Genomic DNA, 9656 nt, shown 5'->3' with positions numbered 1-9656 from the left:
GGCGTAAGACCATAGATGAAAGAGGATAGGAAAATTTAGTATGACCTACGTACTGTAAGACAATAGATGAAAGATGTCATGACAGCATGGTACACAGTAAAATGATAATGTCAAAAGACCATGGATAAAAGACGCATGGTAACAAGGTAAATGGTATAAGGTACACGGTGTAAGAACATAGATTAAAGATGTTATGACATCCATATATGATGAGTAAGACCATGGATGAAAGGCTCCATGGCATCATAAGATAGTACGTTAGGATGGTGGATAGGTGTAAGACCATGGATGAAAGACTCCATGGCATCCATAGAGATAAGTCTGTCAGGACAGTAAACATGGAATAGAGATAAGTCCCCCAGGACAATAAATACGAAATAAAGTAAGTCTGCCAGGACAATAAACACGAGAGGTCCGTTGGACAAGGGAAACGAGACGAGAAAGGTATAATGTTAGAGTATGCCCAAAGACCAATCATTAGATAATTGTAATCACAAATTCATTCTACATTATTTATTAATAAAAGGCATTACCATTGTTATTTCAGTTTCACTTTTTGTATATGTAAAATAAATTGATTTATAATAATGTTCCGTGAATAATATGATTATTCTTAAAAAGTCCTTATTCAAGTATTATTGTGGGCTTGGACAACAATAATGCACTAAGACTAATAAGTCGTTGATTGATGAAAAAGTGTTTTCATTGACATAGGGATGTCAAAATCAATACATGAGTATATGTTAGAGAACGACATATTGGACAGACTAGCTATGAGTATCTTTTTTGGATTATTATATAATAGTTACAATATTACTCATAGTGATAACTATGTATACGATTCTTAGACTTGAGATTATCATTATCCCAACATAGTGAGTCGTATATTTTGATACAGTCAAATGTCTACTGTAACAGGTTGTAGTATAAAGACTGATGTTGGGTATGCCACAATCTATGTAGTGGGATGTGATTGATCAAGATAGGATTTGTCCCTCCTACATAATGGGAGCAATATCTTAGGCCACTTGATGAAGTGAGACTAAAAATACATGGTCATGCTCAAATAAGTTAATATGAGATACTACACTTATGTGTTTATTGTAGTCTACTTCGGGTATCAAGAAACATGAGATTGGACTTTGCAAGTGTGACTATTCCATGACTTCTGTCCAATCGAGATATAAATGATAAAATGATATAATACATGAAAATTTATCAAAAAAGGGTTATGTCAAAACACGACTTCTTGTAACTTAGGTAGCGGTGATGCATTGCTAGATGCCACTCATTGCTTGTAACGTTAGAAGTGTTATACTATTACTACTAATGTTACAATAGCCTATAGGGTCACACCTTATGGTTGAAACGAATAGAATCTAAACACAGTTGATGTTATATTTAACTGTCACGAGAATTATATTAATTATTGAATTACTATAATTTGACAATTAAATAATAAACACAATATATGTACAAATTCATTGTACAAGAATAGAGAACATAGTTAAAATAAATATATGAATTTGATTCATATAAAATATTAATTATGTATTATTTACGAAATTATTAAAATAAAGTGTTATAATAATTTCGGTCAAACATAAAGTATATGGAAATTATTATCTTTTTGGAAAGGATATTACATTATCATATTTTCCATATATTTTCTGGCACCAAAAAAGGGTGATTCCGATTTAATATGGATATTAAAATAAAAGGGAATCACAAAAACCCTAAGGTGAGAGAGTGTTACTAACATTAACCATAAAAATGAAAAGAAACCTAGGTCTAGCAGCCACATTTTTTTCAGAAAAAAACTCTCTGAAACGTTCAATGAGAGTTTTTGGTCATTCGTTTGCAACTGGGTGGACTACGTAGAGGTCAAGATGATTTTGTTTTGGCTTTGGATTGGTAGCGTGTGAAGGGGATTAAATCAGCAGTGGTTCCTTCGTATTTTTAAAATTTCGAAAGGTATATTTTCAAACCTTTTCTTCTTGATTCATTCCTCGTCATGGATTTTTGTTTTGGATCACCGGAATAACTTTTTCGCTGTGTCATGAGATGTCCTAGCGACCCAACATATAATACTATAGCTAAGTTATGACATCCCATAAAGTCCACCAAAATACAAACACAAAAAGACAGTTTGAACCTCAGGTGCAGGGTATAGGCTTGAGTGACCAGTATGAGAAACCCCGCAATTAGGGGGAGAAGGTAAAAACAACCGTAAGTATGGAAAATGGATAATAAAGAATCCACCAAGAATGATGAAAGTGGAAAGCCAACAAGGCATGGGCGAAGACCCAATAAGAATTAAAGAAAGGTAGGTCAGATAGGAGCAGGCCTGTTTATGGAAATGAAGAAAAGAAATATCCAAGGATCGCAAGTAAGAATCTAAAATGAAGAGCCACCAAGGGGAGCTTAATAAATTTGTACTCGAGAAGCAAATATCATGAAAGGGATAAGAGTCCCACTCCCAGGATAAGGATTCTGTCCAAGAGATAGAATGTCTGTCAAGGCCATTCCTTTTAGAGGAAAATCCCTTACGGGTATACCACCATAGGGTAACTCTTTAAGGAGGAAATGAGCAACTAAGAAGGCAGACTCACCTAGTTGCAATGATGATTAGAATGGGTTCGCCAGAATGGCAAGGCATGTTGAAGGACAACACCATATGGGAACGTTAACGTGTCCTTAGGGACTAAGGTACAGATAGAGAAGAAGTCTGCCAAGGGTTGGTACAAAGAAGTCTACCAAGGAAGGTGTGTCCTAAGAATCCTTGGGCGGATAGTTGAAAAGGATACCGAAGGGGTTCATAATGGGAAGTAGATAAACAACTAGGACGATCGATGAACACCCCGTGAAAGGGGAAAATAGCAAGAAAGATAGACAAGAAGTAATGATAGGTTTCTCTGATAGGGCGAGGTGTCCAGGACAAGGTCCAGAGGAGATTCCTACCAGAGGAAGGTCGAGTAGTGAGTCGCATAGCTTGAAGGATCAGGTGGAGTTCGCCACCCTGATGTTAAACAATCGCCTTGGGCAAGTAACGAGTATTTAAATTTAGTTATTTATTATTGTTTACCCTTATATGATAGAGTTTAACTATGATGTGATAGAGGAATTCACTAAGTTCTCTTAAACTTACGGAGTTGAATTATGATCGCAGGATTGCGAGGTTGATCGATGACTTCGAGGAGGGACCGAGCCATATGTTGCTAAGAGCGGAGATTGCAGGCGGTTAGAGATGAGCACATGGAAAAAGTGTACCACTGGGGACAACACCTTAGAATAAAATATGGTGTAACCAGATGACGTTCATAGAGTATGGATGTTGAAATGGTTAACCTTTAGTCAAGTTTTAAGAGCCCCATTGTAAATAAACAAACCAAATTGTTTAGAGACAAAGATTGAGGGACAAAACATTTAGTGGCTGAGGCCTTGGACGTACGAATTTATATTATTAATTTTATTTTTAGATTATTTTACCTTAGCCTGTTAGAGCATCCAAGTTATCAAAAATTAAGTATAGGTCCATTGTTACACTTTATACCCGGATCCGAAAAATGAGTTAGACGTGGGGTGTTACAAGGGCCTGAACTTCCAAATTAGGCCTCAAACTTTGCAATTGTTCCCAATTGGGGTTTGAACTTATTTTTTCCCAAGTTAGTCCTTGAAAATCCTAGAGTTCATGCCCCAATGTGGAAACTATAATAGCCTGCATGGCGTAAATCGTATCAATATGTTGTTTGGTGTATAGTTGAGTAAGTCAGGGTAGGAAAAGGATGAGATTGGTGAATTTTTCGTTAACTGTCTAAGTGGCGTATTGCGTGGATTCGATAGTATGCCCATTTACAGAATGCTTCGCTGGAATTTGCCATTTGGCGGACTCTAGGGTTTGGTGGATTCTTTTGTGAGACAATCCACCAACCCCAGATACTTTGCACGAACTTGTTAGTTCGCAGATAGATAGACTTGTTTTTAATGAAAACGATGGCTAAGTGAGTATTGTCAGAGTTTAGTTGAGACCTAGTTAGAATTGAACTAAAGTACTGTAGATGACAGCTTGATGTGTTTAGGTAGTTGAATGATTTGTTTAGTTGACTTATTTTAGTGTGTAAGCAACGTTTTTCTACTCACTAATGTGATTAGTGGTAGTAGTTATATTTGGTGGATGATTAGGTTTCAAAATTTTTGGCAACTCTATTCTTTGGTTTCAAGGGCTATAGTGGGATTTTCTGATCCTCCCACTAAGCTTTGTCCCACTTTCTATGCTATATATAGATGTCGTTACTGGCATTTTCACCTTTGTTTTTCTCTAAGTTCTTTTTTGAGTCTTTGGAAATTTTTAAGGTATTTTCGTTAGAGAAGAAGAATAAGGTTCTAGTAGCTAGTCAAAGCGCCATTCTTAAGTACCAGCTTACTGGTAATTTCTTGAAATCCCTTAGGTTATTGTCGAAGGGATTTGTGTTTTGCATTAGTGCATGCATGATAAAATTAGATAAATGGTTTGATGGTTATAACTGTTTCTTATTTAGCTCAATAAGCTAGTGAAGGTTCAAGCAATAGAGGCAAATGACCAGTAGAGTAGATTATGTTCTAAAGCTTGTTGGTGAGTTCCTTCTTACTTCATTTGCGTCATGATATTTCCATTATATGTGGGTTGTGTACGGTAAGTTGTCTCTACTGTAAATGAGTCGATGTGTTGTGTCTGGATACGTGTGTAATAGACTAGTTTTGTATGTGTGAGTATGGTCATTGTCGATGTAACAACACTCTCCTTGTTGCACGAGCCTAGTACCAAATAAATTATGGTAAGTGAAAATATGGAAAAAAAATATGTTTGTGATGCCTCCGGTAGGGTAGCTATATTGCAAATTGAATTAACAGATCACAGCCTAACCTTGCGGGAGAACATGTGTTAAACTTAACAAGGCTGATATGAATATGAGTATGATTGATTTGTGATTCTAAATTCTAAATTATGGGTCCGAGGCTAGCACAAGGAAGGTTCGTGTGTAAACATGCATGATTGTAAGAGATAAGCATGAGTTGGCGGATAGTAAACGCCTATGTACTGTGTTTGCCATATTTAAATTGGCAAAGTGTTTCTGCAAGTGAACTGTAGATAGCATTATTGATGTCTTGTGTCTGTACAACAAAGTCTCACGAATAAGTTTATTTTTCTTATGGGTACAGATGCTTGTTGATTAGTGATATTTTTGTAAATTATTTGTGTCTATTTTTGGAACTCACTAAGTCCAAATGAATTTACTCCATTACTTATCCTTTTTCAGGTGTATTTCTAGTAGAAAAGGAATCAGTTGAAGGGGACTATGCCAAAGTTGTTGTTGCGAGTGAGCCATTTGTTTTTTTTTCTTTTATATCATGCATTGCTATTTGAAGGATGGCGTATACATATATTTTGTATTTAACTTTTACAATTAACTTCGTCGTTTGTATTGTTTTGTCTTAAAATGATAATTTCCCCTTACTATAAAAGTGTAAGCCAAACTCCCTTGAAATGTAGTTTATGAACTTATTTTTTATATGCATAAGCCATAGCTGTACAGTGGTTGGATAATGACGCTTTTCTTGTATAATTCCCATTACTTTCTTCAAAGATACGTTACAAAACGAAAAAAGAATAATAGTTTTTAACTAAAAAGGAAATCTTCATAACTGTTTTCTCAAAGATTTAAGTTAAGTTGAAGGATTTGAATCCGTCGGTAATGCCTCAGTCCGTTGGGAGGTCTGTCTGGCGGAATGATACATGCCATATGTTCCTTACATTCTAAGGGGTGCTACAGAAACAATTGCTAAGTTCAAGCCTTAATATGGGAACAATTGTCAAGTTCAAGTACTGACTTGAACAAAAAAAGTTCAAACCCCAATATAAGAACAACTGCCTAGTTTAGGTCTCAATATGGGAAAAATTACCAACTACAGGATTTAACTTGAACCCAAAAAAAAAATCAGATCTCAATATGATAAAAGTTGCCAAATATTAATCCCAAATAGTTATTTAACCCTTAATAAAACTAAAAGCTTAAATTTTAATAACTTAATTGTGCATTAACTTGCCATATTTTAATTAGGCTTAATTGAACAATTGGCATTCAAACTATGACCTTTGTACGAGTTAATGTTTACCCCTACCATTATAGCTGTTAAAAAAACCATTACAACTACTAAGGTATGGAAATGTCATTAAAATGTATTTTTGCTTGAAGAAAATAAAATAAAACAAAATATATGTTTTTTAAAATTAACAAAACAGGGTAAAAAATTTGAGGAAAAAACCCTACTTGTTCCGTTCCCCTAAACCCCTATTCAGGTTAAAATAAAAAATGAAAAAGGTTACGGGCGAGATCCGTGATTTTTTTATTATTGCTTTTGATATAGGAAGGAAGATGTTTATTATGATTTGGCAGTCAAAATGGAAGAAGCGAAAGTACCATTTTTATGAGAGTTCCACACCAATTGGAGAACAAAGGATTGGGATTAATGGTGCTCACCCCATTTGCATTACTTAAATGAGAATAGAAGGTAGTATGTTAGGATATGAGTTGGATCGTAAAATATTATATTAAATCACAATAATAGGAACTTGATAGCTTCTAATATAATTAATTTTATAACATTTGATTTGATTTGGGATGTAATATGGCAACTCTTAATAAGAGGGAAAACCGTTAAAAGTTGAAAGAAAATCATAGCAAATAGCATATTGTATGAAATTGGGGACTCCAATTTTATTCTCAGAACATAGGTAGGCATGATGAATGATATAGAAATTATAGAAACAAATTTAAAAAGCCTGTAAATAAAATCAGGATTGTAATCGGAAATTATAGGTTATGATTTGCAAGGGGTTAATTTGCAGGTGACTCGACCAGAGCCGGAATTAGCCCTTATGAAGCGTAAAGCAGTGATGAGGACACCTCTGGTTGAACCCATCAAGGCCCAGTTGGTACGTGTGACAACACCAATTGAGTTGTATGGGAATTGAAGGGTGTTATATGAGTTGAGAAGAGCCGTTGTGGCTTCCCTCAGCAGAGTTTTATACGGGTCTCCTCTCCCTTGAAGGCTTTCCCACAGGGTCATATCAGACCCATATCTCCTAGCAGCAAGTGGCCCGAAAATAAGAGAAACCTTTGTCTCAGGGTTCAGTACCCTCCAGTAGCATTTGTACTCAGGCATCGTCCAGTACCTGGAAAGCAGAAATCCACAACAAAATTATTGATTACTTCTTCGAGTTTTTATGAATAAAATGTATCCATGAAACTACTATCTAAATGGGACTTTTTTATTTAGCTCCAGACAGTATTGGTTTTTTGCATTGAAATTCCTGTGAATTAGCATGATAAAAAGTTCACAACTCTGATCTTTCACTGTCAGCTTTAGGGGATGGAGCACTAGCTTTCGCACCTTTGAAGTTTTCATCTCACATGAATTCAACAAAAAGTGCTAGCATGAAATGTAAGCTTGCACGTGTATGTTAGAGCATGGATTGGTGGCGATGTTCGCTCCACATACCCCTTATGTGTTAATTGGCCCTATTCGTATCTAACATTTCTCGGCCTTACTGGCTGAGATCAAGATCCCAGAAGTGAACTTACTGATGTGAACAAGCTGATGCCTCAGAGAAGGGCAATGGAGGCATTGGAGGCAATGGTGGCAGCGGGGGCAGCCTGAAAGTCGGTGGTGGTGGCCTTGTAGGTGTTATTATAGGTGCAGGCACAGGGTTAGATGACCTTGGGCAGAAGGACATGGGCTGGGAAGGCTCAGAAAGCAAAGAATCCACACCATAAATCTCCATGCCAAACATCCTGAACATAAGTCTAAGTTTCTGGGCAGGACCAGCAGTTGCACCACAATCATTTGACCCTTCTCCACTCCCTGAAACCTGGGCATTGCAGTTACTTAAGTCTGGTGTGCCATCAAACCTCATCACATAGTTCCCAAATACATTTGTAGTCTCTTCCCTTGACATTGTCACTTGTCCAGTACCATCAGCACAGGCAACAGTCACCTTCATTCCTGCATAACCATATCAATATATATATGTGATTCTGCAGATCCTTTTGCTTTTATAGTATCCAAAATTATACAGTGGACGATAAATCACTTCCAATTTCAACAAGTGTTTTGAAGAGTGCATCTGTTGATGGATTAGTTTAAGTTATAAGGTAAAAGCTAACACATCAATTGAAAACAAAGACAATAAAACCAGTTGCAATTAAGAATGTAGCCATGTACGACAACCGAGCAGGGATGGATCGTTACCAGAAAGGGGATAATCAAAGAGGGATCTCTGGCCATCTTTGCATTGGTCACAGAAAACAGCACCAGAAACCATGGCAGCTGCCTGCGTCCCATCAATGGTTGCTGCAAAGATGAGCAAAGCTGCGAATAGGAGCTTATGTGCTAAATCCATGAAGCTTGGAGAATATAGAATAAAACAGAAAGCAAAAAGATCATAAAACTGAAAAAAAGATGGGACTTGCATCAAACACCAATGGATGTACATCTGCAGTTGCAAGGCGAAGTAAATAAAGAGAAGTGGTGTGTTGCCCACTTTTTCAACCCTCAACTACCTCCATTAATGTGTTGTTTTGAAAATTTTGTTTTAAGCAGTAGGAACATATATACCAGCAAGGCTAACACATTAAGATTTCATTGATTGCAGAGCAGATAGATCTAAGTTGCTGTTGCAGAGATCATTAAATGCACTTAAAACACAGGTATTAGAAGAAAATTATTACAAAACGGTGAAAATGGAACTACTACCATTCGAGGAAACATATAGTCCAAGTTATGGTATGAAAGTAGAATTTATCAAACCAAACCATTCTTAATTCTGTGTATGGCGTAGCCGTTCACACCATTAGGTACAAGCATGGCTATGCACTTGACATGGAAATAGCATAATAAATGTTTGAGGGTTGATGTGTGTATAGCCGTAGTATTTTGAAGTAGTGGCACTTGGTGGTGTAGGGAATTAGTTGGCCGTCAAAGCAGAGAGGAGCATTGATGAAAGGGTAAATCATGTGAAAAGCCAGAACACGAAGTTTCCTTACTTTTGCTAACTTACTAATACTATAACTCCAATCCATTTTACTTTCCAACTGCATAACATGCTTGAGTTATGCTCCTCCTTTTTTATATTGCTGCACTTTATGTATCCTCATGTCCGCATGGTCCGGAATTTATATATGTCCGCTGATGATAAACTACAATCACGTAGAGTTACACAAGACAACCAAACTCAAGCGGGATGAATTAAATACAACTTACTTTCAACATGATTAGGCTAGCAATAATGGTCCAAGTTGTGAACATCGCAAGCAATTTTTTTTTCTCTCTTCATTCCCTCTCCGTTACATGACGTTTTTATCCTGGTACTAATACTGATGTGTTTTGGTATATCATTTCGAGATTTTCACATATAGTTATAATTTATTTTTCAATTTTTAATAAATTATATAATATATATACACAAATATATCTCAAATACATGCATATAACAAACAAAAGTTTTAAATTTATTAATTACATTAAATAACTTAAGTTAATAATTATAGTTTAATTTTGCATGTAATTATTAAAAAAATTAAAATTTAGGTTTAAAATAACAAAATGTTGTACCAATC

At 36.0% G+C, this 9656-nt stretch overlaps 1 protein-coding gene across 1 annotated transcript; it reads right to left on the bottom strand.

The window, feature by feature from the left end:
* Positions 1–6702: 6702 nt before the first annotated feature.
* LOC105785879 (hypothetical protein) lies at positions 6703–8545 on the bottom strand. Its single transcript, XM_012612073.2, has 3 exons — positions 8290–8545; positions 7623–8043; positions 6703–7213 (listed from the first exon to the last, which is right to left on the bottom strand). Exons 1-3 carry the CDS (start codon positions 8531–8533, stop codon positions 6859–6861), a joined length of 1020 nt encoding a protein of 339 aa, XP_012467527.1. The 5' UTR covers positions 8534–8545; the 3' UTR covers positions 6703–6858.
* Positions 8546–9656: the final 1111 nt, after the last annotated feature.

This window comes from Gossypium raimondii, chromosome 1, assembly GCF_025698545.1.
Source record: "Gossypium raimondii isolate GPD5lz chromosome 1, ASM2569854v1, whole genome shotgun sequence".
NCBI lineage: Eukaryota > Viridiplantae > Streptophyta > Magnoliopsida > Malvales > Malvaceae > Gossypium > Gossypium raimondii.
This window is presented reverse-complemented; position numbering and strand designations above follow the sequence as displayed.